The following is a 26,518-nucleotide window of genomic DNA, read 5'->3' on the forward strand; positions in this document are numbered from 1 at the left end:
GTATCACATGAGGGAGGAGGATGTCTTCCCTGTAATGCACAGCGTTGAGATTGCCTGCAATGACAACAAGCTCAGTCCGATGATGCTGTGACACACCGACCCAGACCATGACGGACCCTCCACCTCCAAATCGATCCCGCTCCAGAGTACAGGCCTCGGTATAACCGTCATTCCTTCGACGATAAACGCGAATCCAACCATCACCCCTGGTGAGACAAAACCGCAACTCGTCAGTGAAGAGCACTTTTTTTCAGTACTGCCTGGTCCAGCGACGGTGGGTTTGTGCCCATGGGCGACGTTGTTGCCGGTGATGTCTGGTGAAGACCTGCCTTACAACAGGCCTACAAGTCCTCAGTCCAGCCTCTCTCAGCCTATTGCGGACAGTCTGAGCACTGATGGAGGGATTGTGTGTTCCTGGTGTAACTCGGGCAGTTGTTGTTGCCATCCTGTACCTGTCTCGCAGGTGTGATGTTCGGATGTACCGATCCTGTGCAGGTGTTGTTACACGTGGTCTGCCACTGCGAGGACGACCAGCTGTCCGTCCTGTCTTCCTGTAGCGCTGTCTTAGGCGTCTCACAGTATGAACATTGTAATTTATTGCCCTGGCAACATCTGCAGTCCTCATGCCTCCTTGCAGCATGCCTAAGGCATGTTCACGCAGATGAGCAGGGACCCTGTGGGTATTTCTTTTGGTGTTTTTCAGAGTTAGTAGAAAGGCTTCTTTAGTGTCCTAAGTTTTCATAACTGTGACCTTAATTGCCTACCGTCTGTAAGCTATTCGTTTCTTGACGACCGTTCCACAGGTGCATGTTATTTAATTGTTTATGGTTCATTGAACAAGCATGGGAAACAGTGTTTAAACCCTTTACAATGAAGATATGTGAAGTTATTTTGATTTTTACAAATTATCTTTGAAAGACAGGGTCCTGAAAAGGGAAGTTTCTTTCTTTGCTGAGTTTATATACTATATACATATATATATATATTATTCTAATTTTGGTTTCGGAGATTTGGGGTCCCCCTCGAGGCCCCCCTGTTCCAGATAGCATATAAACATGTTGTAGTGATGTGACTATCATTAATTAATGTGATGACTGCTATTTATCAAATAATTACCTACTATGTTTAATTGATACTCGATTAAATGAATCATGTAACAATTAACTCATTAGGAATTTGGGGCACAACGGGAAAAGTTCTTTAACGAGTTACTATCTCCCGACTTAAACTCTAAAAATATAAAAATATCTCTTACGTCAATAACAGTACATTTTTTATTATCATTAGTCTCATTCTGAACATTGCACAATTCTTGGATATCTGCACGAACCCTAACCTAAGTGATGAATCAGAAATACACAAATTGGCTTAGTTAAATATTTACTAACTAACTAAATCATCACACTGAATACGTAAACACACAGCATAGGTTATTGATTACATACATAATACAATGAAAACATTTCCCTAGTGGACTAACAAAAGCATGACTGTTTGGTTACACAATGGAAAGGGAGGGGTATGTAAGGAGAGGGGGAGACAAAGACACTCAACTTATCATACATACACTTAGAAGCTACGCCCATGGGAATATAAATGCTTTGCAAATGAACGAGGATTGTTCTTTATCCCCACTGACCATTTCCCACATTCTTTATGTTAGAAATATTGTTTCATTATCAACTTCTGGATGTTGGAGTTTTGGTGGCAGTCTCTGTGTAACAAAGGATTTTCACACAAACTTTAGAGCTAATTAAACCACTGGATGATGAGCTACAGTAGGGTTTCCATTCATTATGACCACTGCATGACTAGTTAGGGTTTCCCTGCATACATTACCTTTCTCCATACATTAGTACATTGCATACATAACCACTGGCAGCACTGTGACTGTTCTCCCGACTTAGGATAAAGTAATCCTTCTGACCCCCCCCCCCCCCCCCCTTAAAAGATTTAGATGCACTGTTGTAAAGTGGCTGTTCCACTGGATGTCATAAGGTGAATGCACCAATTTGTAAGTCGCTCTGGATAAGAGCGTCTGCTAAATGACTTAAATGTAAATGTAATGTAAATGTTCTATTAGTTTCTACCATTGCCTAATTTATACAGATGTTGGATCTTAATTTGAGCCAGTTTGCTAGCAGGAAAATAATCCTGCAGCAACAGGACATTTGAATTTTTCTGTTGGTTATAATTAATACATTTTTTGTTGGGGTTGATACATACAAATCAAGTCTGAAATTTCAAAGTGGAAATTACAAAATTCTGAAACCTGTTTAAACCTCAAATACACTATCTATACAAAAGTATGTGGACACCCAATGGGTGTGGCTATTTCAGTAGAAATGTAAATTGGAGCACACAGCCACGCAATCTCCATCAACAAACATTGGCATTAGAATAACCTTACTGAAGAGAAGAACTTGACTTGCCTGCACAGAGCCCTGACCTCAACCCCATCAAACACCTTTGAGATGAATTGGAACGCCGACTGCTAGACTGGCCTAATCGGCCAACATCAGTGCCCGACCACAGTAATGCTAGTGGCTGAATGGAAGCAAGTCCCCGCAGCAATGTTCCAACATCTAGTAGAACGCCTTCCCAGAAGAGTGGAGGCTGTTATAGCAGCAAAGTGGGGTACAACTAAATGGCCACCTACACTGGCGTATGGTACTGGCTTATTGCCCGCCAGTGGTGCTTTAGCTATCTCTCTCACTGACGGAAACAGACCGACACGTTTAGGGTGCAGTTGATGGCTCTCAGTAAGTAACTGAGCTGTGAGCTGTAGCTTCAGGGGGTGCGTGCCTGCCTTCCCTACAGGACACCTACACCAGGTGTTACAGGAAGGCCAAAAAGATCATCAGGGACCCCAGTCACCCAACTCATGCTCCGTTCGCCTCGTTTCAATCACTGAGACGCGGGCAGTACAAGAGCATCATGGCAAAAACTTGAAGACTGGCCAATAGTTTCTACCCTCAGACCATCAGATTGCTGAATAGCCACGCTACTCCCCCGAGTGAAAACGTTTGGGAACCCCTGACTTACCTTACCTGCTGCTCCTCCTAGGGACACCCCCCCCCCCCCACAGACTTTTACTCTGCCCCCACCCCAACAACATTAATCACTGATGCGGGTGTCAATATGTATAGTTTTGATTTAAAAAAAATATTTGTTATTGTTTTTATTTCACTTGGTCCCCACACCCCCTCAATGGTCATGCTGCTCCCCCTATGGTAATTCCCTCACACCCCCTCAACAGTCTTTAATCTGCCTCCACCCCAATGGACATTTATTTATTCATCACTGCTACAGTTGTTATGATGTACGTATATAGGGCTATTTCTATTTCCATTGTTGTTTACTATTAGTATTTTCATTATTTAACTTCACTTAGTCCTGCATGTTGTACCCTGCAATCACACCTGCAACCACTTACATGTGACTATTAAACACTCTGAAACTGGATCTGAATCTCTGGGTGGGATCCCAGATCATCTGACAGGATTCCAATCCTTCAGGGCTGGCATCAGCAGCTATCGGAATCATCTCATCTTCCCACCCACCCCATCCCTATTTTTCAGAGTGTCTTTGTTATCATTAACATTTGCATAATGATGTAAAATGATCTTCGGGGTTCCCTCCATTTCTCTGTCTCTCTCTCTATTCTCCTCCAGATAAAACATGGATGGTGATCCAACACAATAACACGGAGCTAACCAAATTAAAGGCCTCCTCTGGGATAAATCAGCATTTAGCCTATTTTAACTATTCGGCCGATGCGGAACAGCTCGGGGCCATAATTACCCAGGCAGAGCACTGCGAGCAGGAAGTCTTCTACCACTGTAGAAAGTCACGCCTCTTAAACACACCAGGTAAGCCCTTTTATTAACAGTATTGATCCCAGCCAGCCATAAAGGTCAGGATGATTAAAAAGCTGCTCACTCGGTCGGCTGTGAGTCAGTGCATGAGTCTTAAATGGCTCCCTAGTCCTTATTTCCCTATCAGGGCCCATAGGTCTCTGGCCAAAAGTAGTGCACTATATAGGAAATAGGGTGCCATTTGGGAGACACCCTGTGAGAGGGAGTGCTGCACGCCACACGCAGAGCTTAAGCAGACGTCACAATTTGATTATTATGCTCTTTGTTGCAAACTAATCTAGGTTTGGAGGGGAGATCGATTATCTTTGAGTAATGTATGTAGGCCGAACACCATTGTGTTGTGATCGAATATTCACCATTTCTGGAAATGTTACATGTTCATGCACTGAGTGAGTTAGCTTTTAAGTGTGTTTTTTTTGGGGTGTGTCGTTGGTGTTTGCCATGTGGTATTCATTTGTAGTTTTGTCAACCTTGTAATTACTATTTTAGACCTGCAAATGAACATGAAACAAGGCAACGCACAGCTTCACAGAGTAATTGCTGTCCATTAGCTGTCTCGTTACTGTAGAGGCTGACTGAGAGAAGAGGAAAACAATGTCAAAGCTAAATAAATCATGCTGGAAAATGTCAAATGAAGAATAATGAGGGGAGCGTGATCAGACAAGTGTTGGAAGCACTTTGGAGTCTATACTGCTTTTTTGTGGAGGTCCGAAACTGGTGACTTAACCATTCTCTATTAAACACTCTCGCTCTCCTCTTGTTCCTCTTGTCTTTTTGTGGAAAGTGTATCTGTTATATATCATCAGTGTTGCCATTGCAAATAGCACTTATTGGTCTCTAGGTAAAACACATCTTGTCCGATCTGTTTAGAAGACATTTGCAATACCTCGAGCTTTATGTTTTTACATTAGAGCCCAAAGAGTTTTGGAGTCTGTAGGGTTTTTGAATAAGTGTGTGTGTGTGTGTCTCAGATGGATCTCCGTTCACTTGGTGGGTGGGACGTACAGACGAGCCCCAAACGTACTGGGGCGGGGCGGTACCAGGGAGCCAGCAGTGTGGCTGCGGTCTTCAGGGTAACTGCATCGACTCAGACCACTACTGCAATTGTGACGCTGACCGCAAAGAATGGTACAACACCATCACCAATACGACTCTCATTCTCTATATTTTTTCCCTTGTTCCTTCACTCTCTCTCTTTTTTCCTCGTTCTTTCCCTCTCTTCTTCTCTCTCGCTCACTTTGCTTGTTTCTTCCTCCTCTTCTGAATGGCAAACACCACTACTCTTCAGCTCCTTTACCCCATCCTTTCCTATGTCTTTTCCTCCCTTACCCTCTTTCCTATATACTGTTTGGTTCCCTGCCCAAACAGGCTGTAGTATACCATGCAGTTATACTCTATATGAACTCTACTGACTGAGATTCACCATTCAATATTTAATCTTATTTAGAAAGGGCCTTGTTCTCTCACCGGCATTTATATTTTTAGATATTATTTGTATAGCCCCCGCAACAGTGTTATAAGCCTGCAAGAACTTAAACAGCATCTGAAAGTAAAAATAAACATAATCTGGATGATGGTTGTTAGTATTTGCACAATTTCCTTTTCTATTTCCTATTCTAAAGTTGTTATGGACTGCAGACATGGGTTAAAATCAGTGGAGGCTGGTGAGGGGAGGACGGCTCATAATAATGGCTGGAACGAAGCAAATGGAATGGCATCAAACACATGGAAACCATGTGTTTGATGTATTTGACACCATTTCACTCTTTCCGCTCCAGCCATTACCACAAGCCCGTCCTCCCCAATTAAGGTGCCACCAACCTCTTGTGGTTCAAATAATATTTGTTTTCTTTCAAATACTTTGAGTGCTTGATTGAGCCTGCCTGGTGGTGCCAGATGTGCAAGGTTTGCACTTCTGGGACTATTTCATTGGTTCCATTAAACCAGGTCAATCAGTTGCATCTAAAGTATACAAAAGAATATATAAACGCAACATGTAAACTATTGGTCTCATGTTTCATGACGTGAAATAAAAGATGCCACAAATGTTCCATACACACAAAAAGCTTATTTCTCTCAAATATTGTGCATATTTTCTAGGTGTGGCATATCAAGAAGCTGATTAAACATCATGATCATTACAAAGGTGCACCTTGTGTTGGGGACAATAAAAGGCCTCTCTAAAATGTGCAGTTTTGTCACACAACACAATGCTACATGTGTCTGCAGTTTTGCAATTGGCATGCTGACTACAGGAATGTTTAACAGAGCTGTTGCCCAAAAATTGAACGTTAATTTCTCTATCATAAGCCGCCTCTGATGTCGTTTTAGAGAATTTGGCAGTGTAACCACGCCAGCCCAGGACCTCCCTATCCGGCTTCTTCACCGGCTGGATGGTCTGAGACAAGGCACCCGGACAGCTGACTACACTGTGGGTTTGCACAACCGAAACATTTCTGCACAAACTGTCAGAAACCATCTCAGGGAAGCTCATCTGCATGCTCGTCATCCTTACTAGGGTCAAGACCTGACTGCATTTCGGCGTCGTAACCGATTTCAGTAGACAAATGCTCAACTTCGATGGCCACTGGCACATTGGAGAAGTGTGCTCTTCATGTATGAATCCCGGTTTCAACTATACCAGGCAGATGGCCGACAATGTGTATGGCGTCGTCTGGGCGAGCGGTTTGCTGATGTCAACGTTGTGAACAGAGTGCCCCATGGTGGCGGTGGTGTTATGGTATGGGCATGCATAAGCTACGGACAACGAACACAAATGCATTTTATCGATGGCAATTTGAATGCACAGAGATACAAGATCTTGAAGACCATTGTTGTGCCATTCATCCACCGCCATCACCTCATGTTTCAGAATGATAATGCACAGCCCTATGTCACAAGGATCTGTACACAATTCCTGGAAGCTGAAAATGTCCCAGTTCTTCGATGGCCTGTATGCTCACCAGACGTCACCCATTGAGCATGTTTGGAATGCTCTGAATCGACATGTACGACAGCGTGTTCCAGTTCCAGCCAATATCCAGCAACTTCGCACAGCCATTGAAGAGGAGGCACAGGCAACAGTCAACAGCCTGATCAACTCTATACGAGGAGATGTGTCGCACTGCATGAGGCAAATCGTGGTCACACCAGATATTGACTGGTATTCTGATCCACGCCCCTACTTTTTGTAAGGTTTCTGTGACCAACAGATGCATATCTGTATTCCCAGTCATGTGAAATCCATAGATTACAGCCTAATTTATTTATTTCAATTGACTGATTTCTTTATATGAACTGTAAAATCTTTGAAATTGTTGCATTTTGTGTTGATATTTTTGTTCAGTGTATTTAAAAGATACGAGATACAAGTACTATTTGAACACAGGTCTGATGGACCAAAAATGTTTTTTTTACGTTGTACGTTGTTATTGTTGTTGTAACGCATCCCTCCTCTCTTATTTCGCAAGTTTACACTTATTATGCTGGAGGGTGAACTAAGCGATTTTCCCTTAGATAGGCCAGCTGCAAAGTCAAAATTGCCTATACTGTAAAAATTCAGGAAAACAAAAATTCGGTTAGTGTTAGCAGTGTGGTTATGGTTAGGTTTAAAATCAGACTTTATGACTTTGTGGTTGTGCCAGCTAGTGACCACTCTACCTGCGGAACAAGATTGATGATGAAAAACGCTAACCTGCTCTGATTTCCAACAGGGCTGCTGACTCTGGCCTGCTCATCCATAAGGAGAATCTACCAGTCAGATGGGTGGTGGTGGGGGATATACAGAGACCTGAATCAGAGGCAGCCTATAGAGTCAGCCCACTTAGATGTCATGGCGACAGTAAGTACCAAGTGATAAAATAATAAAGATAGAGTGTGTGACTATCTATACTCCCAATTATTTATTGGATAGCACAAACATTGTGGCACACGGTGCCTTCCTGTGTGTGGGTTAGATAGTACGTATAATGTCAATCAGTCATTTTACTGTATCGGTGTATTATTTACTCCGTGGCTGACCCTCCCCAGATACATTGACTGGGTCATACTGAATACTGTATGCTTGCTTTTGATATGTCAGTCTATCAGTTAATCTATCTGTCCATTATGTCCTATATGGGAAATGGAGTATGTGCAGTACACACAGGCTGTGACTCAAACAAATGCAGATAAACGACCTGCGCACATCAATAGACGACCAGCTGCTTTACTCTGAGTTCTCAGCTCAGCCATTCGTTCCACACCTGTTTGATGGCAATGCGGCGTTCTCTTCCTCTCGCACTCTGGTTGTGCACGTAATCTAATTATGTGTAGGGAAATATCACATTAGCGGAATTGTAACAAGAACAATAATGTTCTCTCTTTTATGTTGTTATGCTGATGGCAGTAGGTAGTCGTTGTTGTTAATCACACAATAATGAAATAATCCCCATCTCTTTGTGATTCCTAATTGCAGCCTTGGTTACCTACAAATATTACTCTTAGTAAAGTAGACATAAATGGGGAAAACGATGGTGGGATATTATTAAGACTAATTAGTAGAAACGGTTGGCTTGTTTATGTGCCTGACAGTCTCGATGGATCATTATAATGGACTGAGTTGGGGACAGTATACTCTTATTTCATTCTCAGTCTATTTAGACCCTTTTTTACAATTAGCAACCTTTTGCTCAAGGATTGGTACATACAATATGTGCAACAGCATAGAAGGCAAAAAAAAACATAACTGTATGAAAGTATAAACAGTATAAATTGTAATTAATATGTATTATTTGCCTCGTTTTTTTTTAGAGAACTTCTGGAACGCAGCGTTCTTCAACAAAGAGACGTCGTACCTGCACTTCCCCACGTTCCACGGAGAGCTGAGTGCAGACATCTCCTTCCTGTTCAAAACCACCGCCTCTTCAGGGGTCTTCCTGGAAAACCTGGGCATTAAAGACTTCATACGGGTTGAACTCAGCTGTAAGTAAAGTGGATGATAGCACTGTGGAGAGAATGCTTGACTCTATGGTTCATGATCAAGTGTTTCGGTGCGGGGTTCAAAAGGCATATAGACTGGGAAAGGAAAAGCTACACTGACTAAAACTCGCTGAACTTCTGTGGAGAGACCTGACCATGGCATTCATCTTGAAAGTAATAGGTCCTGAATTTGGCTTACAATTGCTTGAGTGCAATACACATCTTCCAAAGGTGTTAGGCACAAGTTAGCTTGAATGCAATAAGGCCTTAACATCTTGGAATGGTGTTAGCTTGATTTAGTTTGAATGCAATGCACATCCTCTTCGACCATGATGTTAGAAAAATGATTAAGCTTGAATGCAATACACATCTCTGGAATATTCTTACAATATTATTTGGCTTGAATGTAGCACATCATCTTTCTCCATGGTATTGAACATGATTTGGCTTATTAGGGCAGCTCATTGTCAGAGATATTTGCAGTTGCAGAGATTGTAAAGCTCTAATACTCTGAACGGTGCTTTTTAAAGATAAAATATTGGTCTATTTGTAAAGCAGCGGTAAAGCGTGAAACTCCTTTTCTGAGACGACATATGATAGAGAGAGTCTGTGGAGCTACACAGACATCATGAGCATACTATCCTTGGGGAAATTGTGGGACTGCCATTGTTCAAGCGAAACACAGACTTTGGCGCTGATATACTTAATTTATGTTGACTCCTGTTTAGATAGAACTGCATTATTATGGGTCCGGAGTAAGAAGTTTTGTCTCTAAATTATGGTCTGGCGCTGTGACTGTTATTGTTTCATATGCCTTCTCCTGGTCCCATGACAACTAATCCACACTCTGGTAGAATCCCCATGAGCCTTTGAGATTGGAGGATGCCGACTTAGGAGGGTAGAAGCCTTTTCTATTCTGTATTGTCAGGACTGATTTTTTTGGACATCTGTAGCGGAATGTTAACATTGTTGTTGCGGTGCTAGATGTTATTGTCTATAGAGACAATAGCCAGGGGTGATTGATGGGAGGCCTGCATAGAGAGACCTTCCAGGGTGTAGGGGTATGTTCCTGCTGTAATGACCCATTCTTCAGATGTAGGATCTTAATTTGAGCCAGTTTTCTACAGCAGAATAATTATCCCGCAGAAAATGTGAATTATTATGTGGATTATAATGAATGTGGATTATTGATACATTTTCGTAAGTGAAAATCAAGCCTGAAATTTCAATATGGGAATTAAACTTCAGAAGCCTTTTTAAACCTCAAATACACTACAAGTTTAACATTTCCTGCATTGCATGATTGTTTTCCTGCGACAGGGTGATCAAATTACGATCCTATATCTGTACACATCACTGACTTCACAGAGCTTGATTAAAGCCCCTGAATCCCACTATACTAAATTACTGGGGACACGGCATGACATGTACCTATTGTACAGAGAGACGTGTCTATTGTTGTGAGGTCACAGCCATACCATGTTATCGCTTGAGCATCCATGTAGACTAGTAAAGGTTGCACAGCTGACTCTTCAGGCTTAATCAAAGTATATCCTATGGAAATAGAACAATTTATATATATATATATACATTCACCGCCTAATTTATTGAACTGTGCATGTGGATGCTGTTTTTAACCTTACCGTTGCCGTCACATTCCCTCAGACAAGGTGTGTGCTTGTGGGTGCGTTGGCATTGGTGTATATGTGTGTGTGTCATCTTAAGAGGCAGAAAGGGAAGCTAGCTATGCAGTGAATACTAAAGAGATCAGAATAGATGATTCGCTTTTTCACAGAGTCTTTGTCGCCGCCATGCAGACCAGGGAAGTGTTTGATGACAAACTCTGGCCCTGGCCTCAGCTTCCTATGCACAGTGGTGTGTGTGTGTGTGTGTGTGCATGCTTGCATACCCTTGTGTGTGTGTGTGTGCATGCGTGTTTGTGTGTGTGTGTGTGCATGCGTGTTTGTGTGCTGCCCTGAGCTCTTCCAAAATCCTATTCATTAACATGATCCATTCAGATAAGATCCCATCATCCTACAGATGGGCAGGCAGGAGGAGCATCAATTACACAGCCCTGTATGAACATATGCGCTGAATGAATGAAAAATGCCTGACAAATGTTTTCAAGGGGGGAAAAAGACAGACAGCTACTGCATAGTGGAGCCAACTGCCAGGTCAGCAGTGGATGTTTTTGTTGTAAATTATGATTTGGATGTGCGTGTTGTACACAACATCAGGAGCACCTGCTCTTTCCATGACTGACCAGGTGAATCCAGGTGAAAGCTATGATCCCTTATTGTTGTCACGTGAAATCCACTTCAATCAGTGTAGATGAAGGGGAGGAGACAGGTTAAAGAATGATTTTTAAGCCTTGAGACAATTGACACATGGATGACTTTGTGTGACTTTGAACGGGGTATGATAGTAGGTGCCAGACGCACCGGTTTAAGTGTGTCAAGAACTGCAACGCTGCTGGGCATTTTACGCTCAATAGTTTTCGGTGTGTCTCAAGAATGGTCCACTACCCAAAGAACATTCCAACCATCTTGAGACAACTGTGGGAATTATTGGAGTCAACATGGGTCATTATCCCTGTGGAATGCTTTCGACACCTTGTAGTCTATGCTCCGATGAATTGAGGCTGTTCTGAGGACATGTTCCTAATGTTTTGTACACTCAGTGTATACATGTGATGATAGATCTCGGGGAGAGTAGAACTGGAAGACAATGTTGTCAGGCCACTTTGTACTGGTATTGGCATGACAACACCTCGTATTTCTTTCTTCTGTTGATACTCAAGGTCAAAGCAACCACCACATTCAATCAACAACGCTTCACAGAAAAGTGAAATAAAAGAAAGTCATATGATCTTGTCTGAGCAGCGTAAAGTTATTATGTTGTCAGGTTTCGCTCGCAGGGGCCAGATGAGGATTTTTATAGACATCGGAAATAAAATGTCTGGGAAAATATCGAGATGTCCAGGGGTTTTAGTTTTGGTGTCATTTGATAGTTATTTGGCTGTAAAAAGCTCTGCTGCTACTCTCTGCTAGTGGGATATTTAACCACCCATCCAAATGCTACTCATCTGGTGTGTCTGACCATCTCTCCTTCTCTCCCCCATCCTCCTCTCCCCCTCCCTCCCACAGCTTCGATGGAGGTCGTCTTCTCGTTTGACGTGGGCAATGGCCCCTTTGAGGTGCGTGTGGAGACGGGCGGCATGGCGCTAAACGACGACAGGTGGCACCGCGTTCGAGCGGAGCGGAACGTGAAAGAGGCTTCACTGTGTGTGGACGCTTTCCCGTGCGCCACACAGAAGGCCCCCGCCGACGGTCACATCCATCTGCAACTCAACAGCCAATTATTTGTAGGTAGGAAAACCCAGCTGCTTCAGACTGCTACTTCTCCCTCATTAGAGGTATGGAAAAACACCAGACCTGGGTTGAAATGCTATTCAAAATGTTTCAAATACTTTGAGTGTTTGCTCTTGCCTAATCTCTCATGGACAGACTATGTAAACATAAAAATGGTACTGTAGATCTGTCATGATACAATGGAATGCGTGAGATAACGAGCAGCATTTGTTCCAGTGCTTTGGACAAATCACGATTTCGTAGATGTTAGTATCTTTGAATTCCGGAAGGGGAAGGGACATTTGGCACATAGACTTACCCGTAATTTGAAAAAATAGAGAGGGTGGAGCTCTTCGTCCCGGTTCAGATCCTCGTTCTCTCTGTTCTCTTAACATGTATGGATCCAGAACTTAACCAAGATTATCTTTAGCCTGCCCTGGGAGTGCCAGATAGGTGGGGTTTACAGTTTTGAGGTTATTCTATTGGTCCATTAAACCAGGCAAGCTAAATCAAGCACATACAGTGCATTCGGAAACTATTCAGACCCCCTCACTTTTCCCACATTTTGTTACAGCTTTATTCAAAAATGAAATCGTTTTTTCCCCCTCATCAATCTACACACAGTACCCCATAATGACAAAGCAAAAACTGTTTATTTTTTATTTTTGCAAATTTATAAAAATGATTCAGACCCTTTACTCAGTATTTTGTTGAAGCACCTTTACGATTACAGCCTTGAGACTTCTTGGGTATGACGCTACAAGCTTGGCACAACTGTATTTGGGGAGTTTCTTACATTCTTCTCTGCAGATCCTCTCAAGCTCTGTCAGGTTGGATGGGGAGTGTTGCTGCGCAGTTATTTTCAGGTCTTTCCAGAGATGTTCGATCAGGTTCAAGTCCGGGCTCTGGCTGGGCCACTCAAGGACATTCAGAGACATGTCCCGAAGCCACTCCTGCGTTGTCTTGGTTGTGTGCTTAGGGTCATTGTCCTTTTGGAAGTTGAGGTGAGTCTGAGGTCCTGAGCACTCTGGAGCATGTTTTCATCAAGGATCTCTCTGTACTTTGCTCCGTTCATCTTTTCCTCGATCCTGACTAGTCTCCCAGTCCCTGCTGCTGAAAAACATCCCCACAGCATGATGCTGCCACCACCATGCTTCACCGTAGGGATGGTGCCAGGTTTACTCCAGACGTGACGCTTGGCATTCAGGCCAAGGTGTTAAATCTTGTTTTCATCACACCAGAGAATCTTGTTTCTCATGGTCTGAGAGTCCTTTAGGTGCCTTTTGGCAAACTCCAAGCGGGCTATCATGTGCTTTTTACTGAGGAGTGGCTTCTGTCTGGCCACTCTACCACAGACGCCTGATTGGTGGAGTTCTGCAGAGATGGTTGTCCTTTTGGAAGGTTCTTCCATCTCCACAGAGGAACTCTGGAATTGTGTCAGAGAGACCATCGGTTCTTGGTCACCTCCCTGTCTTGGTGGTTCCAAACTTCTTCCATTTAAGAATGATACAAGCCACTGAATTCTTGGGGACCTTCAAGAGCCCGGACCTTTCTTGCCCATTCACCCTCTGAATGGCACACATTTAAAAATCCTTCTCTGACGTGTCTCCGCTCCTCCCCTTCATCTACACTGATTGAAGTGTATTTAACAAAAGACATCAATAAGGGATCATAGCTTTCACCTGGATTCACCTGGTCAGTCTATGTAATGGAGAGAGCAGGTGTTCATAATGTTTTGTACACTCAGTGTAAATGCCTCAGTCAGAGCTACTAGCCTTTCCACATCCACCAGCCTTACCCACACTTAGAATCAAAGGGAGGGGGACGTCAGTCATCTGTAAGCCGATGGATTAACGTCTACTTTATCAGTCTCCCAAATGGCACCCTATTCCCTAGAGTGTACCCATTGGCCTTGGTCAAAATAAGTGCACTACATAGGGAATAGGGTGTCATTTGGGACACAAACTTTGATTTGGGGCACCATGTGATTCTGTTTGCTCTGCCAGTGGTGAACAGAGACTCTGAATCCATAGCTTCCAAATATAAATAACGGTAATTCCAGATTAATTTGGTGTGTGAAATATTGTGCAATTTCTCTCCTTTTTCGAGTTTTTTAGTACTGTACAGCATAGTTCATATGTGAAGTAAGTACTTAGGAGAAGAAGGCCAAGCTTCTAATAGTAAGATGCAGTGGATTTTTAAAAATTTATTTTACCTTTATTTAACTAGGCAAGTCAGTTAAGAACAAATTCTTATTTACAATGATGGCCTAGGAACTGCTTTGTTCCAGAGCAGAACGACAGATTTTTACCTTGTCAGCTCGGGGGTTAGAACTAGAAACCTTTCAGTTACTGGCCCAATGCTCTAACCACTAGGTTACCATCACATGATTGGCAAAATGCCATTCCTCTGTGGTTTCCTATTCGATGTGCAGGTGCTGAGCCGACTGTTTCCTGAACAATAATCACATTCAATAAATAACCATGAATCACGCTACTGATGGGCTTTGGATCATGCGGTTCTACAGTAGGAGAGTGTGTGTGATTGTGTGTGTCAGTGTGTGTGTGTGTGCGTGCGTGTGCACATGTGTGCAACCCCTCCAATTAGTTTTGCATAATTTTTTACACTAAACGTTATCAGATCTTCAACCAAAACCTAATTTTAGATAAAGGGAACCTGAGTGAACAAATAACACGTGGTACTTATTTCATGAACAAAGTTATGCAATGCCCCTGTGTAAAAAGGTCCCCCTTACACTCGATAACTGGTTGTGCCATCTTTAGCTGTTATGACTACAACCAAATGCTTCCTGTAGTTGGCGGTGCCAGAGAAAGGTCCTAAAAATTGTCAAAGACTTCAGCCACCCAAGTCATAGACTGTTCTCGGCAAAATGACACTTGACTAACTTGACTTGACTAACCTCAACTAGAAACAATAATGTGTAGACTATCACATCAGAAGCTCTATTTTCCCAAAATGCTCCTGAATAACTTCTACCCCTTCGAAGACTGTTGAACAGTTTATCAAATGGCTAGCTGGACTATTTTCGTTGACCCACTTTTTTTTGTTGCACAGACTCTGCACACTCACTGGACTCTACCAACACACATACTACACTGACTCTCCAACATACACACACACACACACGCGCACACACCCACACAACCAGTCAGTTGGACACACCTACTCATTCAAGGGATTTTCTTTATTTACTCTTTTCTACATGGTAGAATAATAGTGAAGACATCAAACCTATAAAATAACACATATGGAATCATGTAGTAACCAAAAAAGTGTTAAACAAATCAAAATATATGTGAGATTCTTCAAAGTAGCCACCCTTTGCCTTGATGACAGCTTTACACTATCAGGTTTCAGGTATGACCCAGATGCAGACAGTGTCGAAGAAACAAACGTTTATTTCTAATACAGGGGCAGACAAACAACAGGTCAAAGGCAGGCAAGGGCCAGTAATTCAAAGAGGGTGCAAAGAGTCCAGAACGGCAGGCAGTCTCAGGGTCAGTGCAGGCAGGGGTCAATAATCCAGTTAGGTGGGGCAAGGTATAGAATGGTGCTCAGACTCTAACAGTGCTCAGACTGTCCACAATAGTCTGAGAGAGGCTGGACTGAGGGCTTGTAGGCCTGTTGTAAGGCAGGTCCTCACCAGACATCACCGGCAACAATGTCGCCTATGGGCACAAACCCACCGTCGCTAGACCAGACAGGACTGGCAAAAAGTGCTCATCACTGACGAGTCGCGGTTTTGTCTCACCAGGGGTGATGGTCGGATTTGCGTTTATCGTCGAAGGAATGAGCGTTACACCGAGGCCTGTACTCTGGAGCGGGATCAATTTGGAGGTGGAGGGTCCGTCATGGTCTGGGGCGGTGTGTCACAGCATCATCAGACTGAGCTTGTTGTCATTGCAGGCAATCTCAACGCTGTGCGTTACAGGGAAGACATCCTCCTCCCTCATGTGGTATCTTTCCTGCAGGCTCATCCTGACATGACACTCCAGCATGACAATGCCACCAGCCATACTGCTCGTTCTGTGTATGATTTCATGCAAGACAGGAATGTCAGTGTTCTGCCATGGCCAGCGAAGAGCCCGGATCTCAATCCCATTGAGCACGTCTGGGACCTGTTGGATCGGAGGGTGAGAGCTAGGGCCATTCCCCTCAGAAATGTCCGGGAACTTGCAGGTGCCTTGGTGGAAGAGTGGGGTAACATCTCACAGCAAGAACTGGCAAATCTGGTGCAGTCCATGAGGAGGAGATGCACTGCAGTACTTAATGCAGCTGGTGGCCACACCAGATACTGACTTTTGATTTTGACCCCCCCTTTGTTCAGGGACACATTATTCCATTTCTGTTAGTCACATGTCTGTGGAACTTGTTCAGTTTATGTCTCAGTTGTTGAATCTTGTTATGTTCATACAAATATTTACACATGTTAAGTTTGCTGAAAATAAACGCAGTTGACAGTGTGAGGATGTTTCTTTTTTTGCTGAGTTTGTATACTACCACTGGTGGAATATGTCTGTCTGTTCAGCTGTTCGATCCTTTGGGTGAATAAACTTGGTTGGAGCTTTAATAGTTGTTGAAAATGTCTTACTCTGATATTTAGAGTGGTTGTGTTCACTGGTTGTGTCCATACCACATTAAGAGACTGGAATCTTGCTGGTGCTGCCAGTTATGAACTGACCTGTATTTTGTTTAAAATAAGTATTTTTTCCTCATGGAAATGTTTGGATATACAGTGCCATTAGAAACTATTCATACCCTTTCACTTATTCCACATTACAGCCTGAATTCAAAATGGATTGAAAATCTGTTTCTTTACTCACCCATCTACACACAATACCCCATAATGACAGTGAAAACATGCTATTAGAATTTTGGAAGATTTATTGAAACTGAAATACAGTCATATGGCATTTAAACAAGCAGTCACACCCCTTTGCCATGATATTTTTCTAAATTGAATTGACATGATTGGACATGATTTGGAAAGGCACACACACACGTCTATTTAAGGTCCCACAGTTGACAGTGCATGTCAGAGCAGAAACCAAGCAATGACATTGAAGGAATTGTCCGTAGAGCTCCAAGACAAGATTGTGTCAAGGCACAGATCTGGGGAAGGGTACCAACACATTTCTGCAGCATTGAAGGTCCCCAAGAACACAGTGGCCTCCATCATTCTTAAATGGAAGACGTTTGGAACCACCAAGACTCTTCCTAGAGCTGGCCGCCCGGTCAAACTGAGCATTGGGGGAGAAGGGCCTTGGTCAGGGAGGTGACTCTGATAGAGCTCCAGAGTTCCTCTGTGGAGATGCGAGAACCTTCCAGAAGGACAACCATCTCTGCAGCACTCCACCAATCAGCTCTCCTTTATGGTAGAGTGACCAGACGGAAGCCACTCCGCAGTAAAAGGCACACGATAGCCTACTTGGAGTTTACAAAAAAGGTACCTAAAGGACTCTGACTATGAGAAAAATATTCTGGTCTGATGAAAAAAAGATTGAACTCTTTGGCCTGAATGCCAAGCGTCACGTCTGGAGGAAACCTGGCACCATCCTTACAGGTGGTGGCAGCATCATGCTGTGGGGATGTTTTTCAGCGGCAGGACTGGGAGACTAGTCAGGATTGAGGCAAAGATGAATGGAGCAAAGTACAGAGAGATCCTTGATGAAAACATGCTCCAAAGCACTCAGGACCTCAGACTGGGGGCGAAGGATCACCTTCCAACAGGACAATGACCCTAAGCACACAGCCAAGACAACGCAAGAGTGGTTTCGGGACACGTTTCTGAATGTCCTTGAGTGGCCCAGCCAGAGCCCGGACTTTAACCTGATCGAACATCTCCGGAGAGACCTGAAGACAGCTGTGCAGCAACGCTCCCTGTCCAACCTGACAGACCTTGAGAGGATCTGCAGAGAAGAATGGGAGAAACTCCAAATACAGGTGTGCCAAGCTTGTAACGTCATACGCAAGAAGACTCTAGGCTGTAATCGCTGCCAAAGGTGTTTCAACAAAGTACTGAGTAACTGGTCTGATTTACTTATATCAATGTGATATTTCCTTCTTTTTATTCTAAAAACCTGTTTTGCTTTATTATTATGGGGTGTAGTTTTGTAGATTTGATGAGGAAAGAATAAGGCTGTAACCTAACAAAATGTGTAAACGCTCAAGGTGTCTGAAATCTTTCCGAAGGCACTGTATATTGGGGGAAGGGTATAAAAACATTTCTAGGGTGTTGAAAGTTTCCAAGAGCACATTGTTCTCCATTATTGGGAAATTGATCAAATGTGGAACTATCCAGACTCTGCCTAGTGCATGGCCGTCCTACCCAAACTGAGTAACCGGACAATAAGGACATTGGTCTGGGAGGTGACCACTCTGACAGAACTACTCTCTTTATGGAAGAGTGGCCAGACGGAAGCCATCCCTGAGAAAAAGGCATATAACAGCATGCCTGGAGTTCACAAAAAATCACGTGACAGCATAAGGCAAAATATTATATGTTCTGATGAGAAAAGAATTCAACTATTTGGCCTGAATACAAAGCGTGATGTCTGGAGAAGTCCAGGCACAGCTCAAAATCCATCTAACACCATCCCTACCGTGAACCATGGTGGTGGCAGCATCATGCTATGAGGATGCTTTTCAGTGGCAGGGACTGGGTGACTGGTAAGGATAGAGGGAACAATGAATGGAGACAAATACAGGCAAATCCTTGAAGAGAACCTGCTTCAGAGTGCAAACGACCTTAGACTGGGGCAAAGATGTACGTTCCAACAGGACAATGACCCCAAGCCTATGGCCAAAACAATGCTGGAATGGGGCTTCATAACAAAAATGTGAAAGTCCTTGAGGGCCCAGATTTGAATCCCATTGGAAATATGTGGAAAGACTTGAAGATTGCTGTTTACCGACTTGGAGATTGCTGTTCAGAGCTTGAGAAGATCTGCAAGTAAAAATGGGAGAAAATCCTCAAATCCAGATGTGCAAATATGCTACAGCCATACCCAAGAAGACAACTCAATGCTGTAATTGCCACCAAAGGTGCTTCTACAAAGTACCGACTTGGGAATACTTTTTAAATTAGATGTTTTTGTATTTAATTTTCAATATATATTTTTAAATTCTAAAAACATATTTTCACTTTGTCATTATGGGGTATTGTGTGTAGATAGGTGAGAATAATTTTTTGTATCAATTTTGAATTCAGGCTGTAACAACTAAATTTTCTGAAGTCACATATGTGATTTGAATATTTTGTAAAGTACATATGACACTTACACCTAAAACATGTGAATTGAATATGTCTTAATTACACATGACAGTAAGCCTATAACATATGTGAATTTAATATTTTGTCAAGTACATGACAGTAAGCCACATAAAAATGTGGTTGAATATTTTGTAAAGAACACTTCAAATCTGCGGTATCATCAAACATACAGGTAACTGCCAAAATAAAGGAAACACAAAGTGTACAAAACTGTATTGGAGGGATGTGACACCATTCTTCCACAAGAAATTGCATAATTTGGTGTTTTTTTTTATGGTGTTGGAAAACGCTGTCACAGGCAGCGCTCCAGAATCTCCCATAAGTATTCAATTGGGTTGAGATCGAGTTACTGAAACAGCCATGGCATATGGTTTACATCGTTTTAACTTTTATAAAAACATTTAGTGACCACTCGTGCCCTGTGGATGTGGGCATGGCCATGGTAGCCAAAATAATGTGCAACTGGTTCTGCCCAGAATTTTTATACATAACCCTAAGCATGATGTGATATTAATTGCTTAGGAATTGCTCATACTTTTTTGCCCCACTGTACTTAGTCAGCCACCAATTGTGCAAGTTCTCTCACTTAAAAAGATGAGAGAGGCCTGTAAATCATCATAGGTACACTTCAACTATGACAGACAAAATGAGAAAAGAAATTCCAGAAAATCACATTGTAGGATTTTTAATGAATTTATTTGCAAATTATGGTGGAAAATAAGTATTTGGTCACCTACAAACAAGCAAGATTTCTGGCTCTCACAGACCTGTAACTTCTTCTTTAAGAGGCTCCTCTGTCCTCCACTCGTTACCTGTATTAATGGCACCTGTTTGAACTTGTTATCAGTATAAAAGACACCTGTCCACAACCTCAAACAGTCACACTCCAATCTCCACTATGGCCAAGACCAAAGAGCTATCAAAGGACACCAGAAACAAAATTGTAGACATGCACCAGGCTGGGAAGACTGAATCTGCAATAGGTAAGCAGCTTGGTTTGAAGAAATCAACTGTGGGAGCAATTATTAGGAAATGGAAGACATACAAGACCACTGATAATCTCCCTCGATCTGGGGCTCCACGCAAGATCTCACCCCGTGGGGTCAAAATGATCACAAGAACGGTGAGCAAAAATCCCAAAACCACACGGGGGGACCTAGTGAATGACCTGCAGAGAGCTGGGACCAAAGTAACAAAGCCTACCATCAGTAACACACTACGCCGCCAGGGACTCAAATCCTGCAGTGCCAGACGTGTCCCCCTGCTTAAGCCAGTACATGTCCAGGCCCGTCTGAAGTTTGCTAGAGAGCATTTGGATGATCCAGAAGAAGATTGGGAGAATGTCAGAACTTTTTGGTAAAAACTCAACTCGTCGTGTTTGGAGGACAAAGAATGCTGAGTTGCATCCAAAGAACACCATACCTACTGTGAAGCATGGGGGTGGAAACATCATGCTTTGGGGCTGTTTTTCTGCAAAGGGACCAGGACGACTGATCCGTGTAAAGGAAAGAATGAATGGGGCCATGTATCGTGAGATTTTGAGTGAAAACCGGCTATGTCTGAATCCTGGCTTAGGAAGGCCACCAAAAACCCTGACATTTCCATCCCTAACTATAACATTTTCTGACAAGATAGAACTGCCAAAGGGGGCGGAGTTGCAATCTACTGCAGAGATAGCTTACAGAGTTCTGTCTTAGTATCCAGGTCTGTGCCCAAACAATTTGAGCTTCTACTTTTAAAAATCTACCTTCCTCAAACAAGTCTCACCGTTGCCGCTTGCTATAGACGACCTTCTGCCCCCAGCTGTGCCCTGGACACCATATGTGAATTGATTGCTCCCCATCTATCTTCAGAGCTCGTGCTTTTAGGTGACCTAAACTGGGACATGCTTAACAGCCATCCTACAATCTAAGCTTGATGCCCTCAATCTCACACAAATTATCAATGAACCTACCAGGTACAACCCCAAATCCGTAAACACAGGCTCCCTCATAGATATCATCCTAACCAACCTGCCCTCCAAATACACTTCTGCTGTCTTCAACCAGGATCTCAGCGATCACTGCCTCATTGCTTGCGTCCGTAATGGGTCTGCGGTCAAAGGACCACCCCTCATCACTGTCAAACGCTCCCTAAAACACGCAGGCCTTTCTAATCGACCTGGCCCGGGTACCCTGGAAGGATTTTGCTTTCCTCACAATCTTAAATAAGCATGCCCCATTCAAAAAATGTTGAACCAGGAACAGATATAGCCTGTGGTTCACTCCAGACCTGACTGCCCTTGACCAGCACAAAAACATCCTGTGGCGTACGGCATTAGCATCAAATAGCCCCCACGATATGCAACTTTTCAGGGAAGTCAGGAACCAATATACACAGGCAGATAGGAAAGCAAAGGCTAGCTTTTTCAAACAGAAATTTGCATCCTGCAGCACAAACTCCAAAAAGTTCTGGGACACTGTAAAGTCCATGGAGAATAAGAGCACCTCCTCTCAGCTGCCCACTGCACTGAGGCTAGGAAACACTGTCACCACCGATAAATCTACGATAATTGAGAATTTCAATAAGCATTTTTCTACGGCTGGCCATGCTTTCCACCTGGCCACCCTTACCCTGGTCAACAGCCCTACACCCCCCACAGCAACTTGCCCAAGCCTCCCCCATTTCGCTTTCACCCAAATCCAGATAGCTGATGTTCTGAAAGAGCTGCAAAATCTGGACCCCTACAAATCAGCAGGGCTAGACAATCTCTTTCTAAAATTATCAGCCGAAATTGTTGCAAACCCTATTACTAGCCTGTTCAACCTCTCTTTCGTATCGTCTAAGATCCCCAGATTGGAAAGCTGCCGCGGTCATCCCCCTCTTCAAAGGGGGAGACACTCTAGACCCAAACAGCTACATACCTATATCTATCCTACCCTGCCTTTCTAAGGTCTTCAAAAGCCAAGTTAGTAAACAGATCACCGACCATTTCAAATCAAATTGTATTTGTCACATACACATGGTTAGCAGATGTTAATGTGAGTGTAGCGAAATGCTTGTGCTTCTAGTTCCGACCATGCAGTAATATCTAACAAGTGATCTAACCTAACAATTTCACAACAACTACCTTATACACACAAGTGTAAAGGAATGAATAAGAATATGTACATAAAAATATATGAATGAGTGATGGCCGAACGGCATAGGCAAGATGCAGTAGATGGTATAGAGTACAGTATATACATATAAGATGAGTAATGTAGGGTATGTAAACATATAAAAGTGGCATTGTTTAAAGTGGCTAGTGATACATGTATTACATCAAGATGGCAAGATGCAGTAGATGGTATAGAGTACAGTATATACATATGAGATGAGTCATGTAGGGTATGCAAACATTATTTAAAGTGGCATTGTTTAAAGTGGCTAGTGATACATTTATTACATACATTTTTCCATTATTAAAGTGGCTAGAGTTGAGTCAGTATGTTGGCAGCAGCCACTCAATGTTAGTGATGGCTGTTTAACAGTCTGATGGCCTTGAGATAGAAGCTGTTTTTCGGACTCTCTGTCCCCGCTTTGATGCATCTGTACTGACCTCGCCTTCTGGATGATAGCGGGGGGAACAGGCAGTGGCTCGGGTGGTGGTGTCCTTGAGGATCAGCAGGGTGGAGATGTTGTTACCTACCCTCACCACCTGGGGGAGGCCCGTCAGGAAGTCCAGGACCCAGTTACACGGGGCGGGGTCGAGACCCAGGGTCTCGAGCTTAATGACGAGTTTGGAGGGTACTATGGTGTTAAATGCTGAGCTGTACTCGATGAACAGCATTCTTACATAGGTATTCCTCTTGTCCAGATGGGTTAGGGCAGTGTGCAGTGTGATTCCGATTGCGTCATCTGTGGACCTATTGGGGCGGTAAGCAAATTGGAGTGGGTCTAGGGTGTCAGGCAGGGTGGAGGTGATATGATCCTTGACTAGTCTCTCAAAGCACTTCATGAAATGACTTAAATGTAAAATGATGACGGAAGTGAGTGCTACGGGGCGGTAGTCATTTAGCTCAGTTACCTTAGCTTTCTTGGGAACAGGAACAATGGTGGCCCTCTTGAAGCATGTGGGAACAGCAGACTGGGATAAGGATTGATTGAGAATGTCCGTAAACACACCAGCCAGCTGGTCTGCGCATGCTCTGAGGACGCGGCTGGGGATGCCGTCTGGGCCTGCAGCCTTGCGAGGGTTAACACGTTTAAATGTTTTACTCATGTTGGCTGCAGTGAAGGAGAGCCCGCAGGTTTTGGTAGCAGCCGTGTCAGTGGCACTGTAGTGTCCTCAAAGCGAGCAAAGAAGTTGTTTAGTCTGTCTGGGAGCAAGACATTGTGGTCCGCGACGGGCTGGTTTTTCTTTTGTAGTCCGTGATTGACTGTAGACCCTGCCACATACCTCTCGTGTCTGAGCCGTTGAATTGCGACTCTACTTTGTCTCTATACTGACGCTTAGCTTGTTTGATTGCCTTGCGGAGGGAATAGCTACACTGTTTGTATTCGGTCATGTTTCTGATCACCTGGCCCTGATTAAAAGCAGTGGTTCGCTCTTTCAGTTTTGCTCGAATGCTGCCATTAATCCACGGTTTCTGGTTGGGGAAGGTTTTAATAGACGCTGTGGGTACAACATCACCGATGCACTTGCTAATAAACTCGCACCCCGAATCAGCATATTCATCAATGTTGCTGTTCGACGCTAAGGGGAACAAAACAAAATGATAGAAGCAATCTTGGTCGGGCCAGCGTTGAACAGACCTGAGTGCAGGTGCTTCCTGTTTTAGTTTCTGTCTATAGGCTGGGAGCAACAAAATGGAGTAGTGGTCAGCCTTTCCAAAAAGAGGGTGGGGGAGGGCCTTTTATACGTCGCGGAAGTTAGAATAACAATGATCTAGGGTTTTGCCAGCCCGGGTCGCGCAATCGATATGCTGATAGAATTTAGGTAGCCTTGGTTTCAGATTAGCCTTGTTAACCCTTTCACACGTACCATCACACGGGTGTGATCGTCCTACAGTGGTCCCTGAAGCGTACGATCACACCCGTGTGATTAGAACACTCATTTAGAACGGCCAGTTTCGAACGACGCAACAATCAGCATTTGAGCTGGCCACTTTTTTCAGAAACTATTTACACAAACACAGTCCTTACAAAGTTATGTCCAGAATGTGAGCAGTTTATTTTGGGATGCAGAAGTATAGTGTATATATATACAGAAGTATATATAGCATAACACAATCATCCTAACCGGAAAAATGTAGGCTACATTTGTCCAAGCGCTAACTGAGGAAAGATTGACCCAACACAAGCAGTAATATTTTCTAACTCTCGGCTGACATAAACTACAATATGAATTAGCTAATAGCAATTATTATGTATAATTAATCACATCACGGGTGAGCTCACCATTGATCGAAATAATTAGGTAAAACACTTGAAATCGAAAGTAATCTGACGATTAGTTTCAGCGCACAGCCATGCATTTGTTCCTCACAGAAACCGAAGATAATAAGAGAAGACAAGATGAGTTTGGTCTGTTTATAGTATGCATGTTGAAGGGGTGTGTCAATCACTGTAGTTCACATCCCACCCTTCATTTCCGTTAGTCCTCAAAAAATGAGTGAACTCTTACTCACCTCATTTTGTTATAACATCTTTGGTCAAACAGACGATTACGTGAAACCCAGAATGCATTGTATGTCAACAAACATGGCTACACAGCTGGAATTAGCTTAGCTCATCATAATCAGTACAACCTTCAAAAAAGTATTTTACCCACATATGTGCCCATTACAATCTGTGCAGGAATCGGAATGCATGATTTGTCACATAGAATTGAAAACATGTGAATAAAACAGTAAATACACAAATAATTGCCACACAAAATATTTTCTGATAGTGATTTATTGAGACAAGTGGTGCGTGCCGGCAGTCAACCACGTACCCTCTCACTCTAAACCATTCAGTGTTGTTGTTTATGTATGTAGATAGTGAGCTAAGCTGTAGCATTAGCAATAACTTTCAAAAGGAGACAACTCACAAATGTCAGGAATCAGATTCTGACAGTGAGGAGCTGCCCCCCAACCTTGTAGCCATTGAGAACCCTGAATCTGAGGACCCCTTGTCCACTGACAAAGTCCCAGTTCCATTAGAAGATGCTGGTGGTGATGGTGGCAGACTGACAGTGGATGAAGTACAGGAGTTCTGTGGTAGCTGGAAGGCTGCCAGCCATTTCACCCCTCCTGGCCCTGCTGATTGTGTTGATGAGTCCCAGTCTGGAGTGCAACGCCCCTTGCCATTTCCATCTGAGGCAGAGTGCTTCAAGTTGTTTCTGACAGAGGAGCTGGTGGGAGACATAGTAGAGACCAATCGCTATGCCTTGGAGCTACAGGATAAGAGAGAGCCAGTGTAACGGATGTGAAATGGCTAGCTAGTTAGTGGGTACGCGCTAATAGCGTTTCAATCAGTTACGTCACTTGCTCTGAAACCTTGAAGTAGTGGTTCCCCTTGCTCAGCAAGGGCCGCGGCTTTTGTGGAGCGATGGGTAACGATGCTTCGTGGGTGACTGTTGTTGATGTGTGCAGAGGGTCCCTGGTTCGCGCCCGGGTATGGGCGAGGGGACGGACGTAAAGTTATACTGTTACACCAGGAGTGGGGGGACAACCACAATTAGTGAAATGTATACATTCCTGGTGACAGTAAAGAAGAACTCCCTAAGAGAATACTGGAGCAGAGATCCTATGTTTGCAACTCCCTTCTTTGCCACCCTCTTTTCCCAAGACTGCTTTCTAGTTCTGCTGCTATGACTGCATTTCATCATCAACGCTACTGCCATCCTAAATGACCCGTTATACAAAACAAGAGATGTCAACAGCTGGCAGTAAAGTGCCATGACAAACGAGACGTCCATGTCCTCTCCACTGTCCATACAGCAACCATGTCGGCCACAGGGAAGGTGAACCACCTGACGGGAGAGAGAAACAAACCAGACAGAGAAACATCAAACCAGACTGCGTGCTTGA

At 43.5% G+C, this 26,518-nt stretch overlaps 1 protein-coding gene across 2 annotated transcripts in view; it reads left to right on the forward strand.

The window, feature by feature from the left end:
* Positions 1 to 26,518, forward strand: part of LOC139543724 (contactin-associated protein-like 4) — a 198,236-nt gene that overhangs the window by 143,398 nt on the left and 28,320 nt on the right. For both annotated transcript variants that reach the window (XM_071350076.1, XM_071350077.1), the window contains 5 exons: positions 3,675 to 3,872; positions 4,850 to 5,006; positions 7,592 to 7,719; positions 8,670 to 8,840; positions 11,984 to 12,205. In XM_071350076.1, coding sequence (XP_071206177.1) covers positions 3,675 to 3,872; positions 4,850 to 5,006; positions 7,592 to 7,719; positions 8,670 to 8,840; positions 11,984 to 12,205 — 876 coding nt within the window. The remainder of the gene's footprint in view (positions 1 to 3,674; positions 3,873 to 4,849; positions 5,007 to 7,591; positions 7,720 to 8,669; positions 8,841 to 11,983; positions 12,206 to 26,518) is intronic.

This window comes from Salvelinus alpinus, chromosome 18 (genome assembly GCF_045679555.1).
Source record: "Salvelinus alpinus chromosome 18, SLU_Salpinus.1, whole genome shotgun sequence".
NCBI lineage: Eukaryota > Metazoa > Chordata > Actinopteri > Salmoniformes > Salmonidae > Salvelinus > Salvelinus alpinus.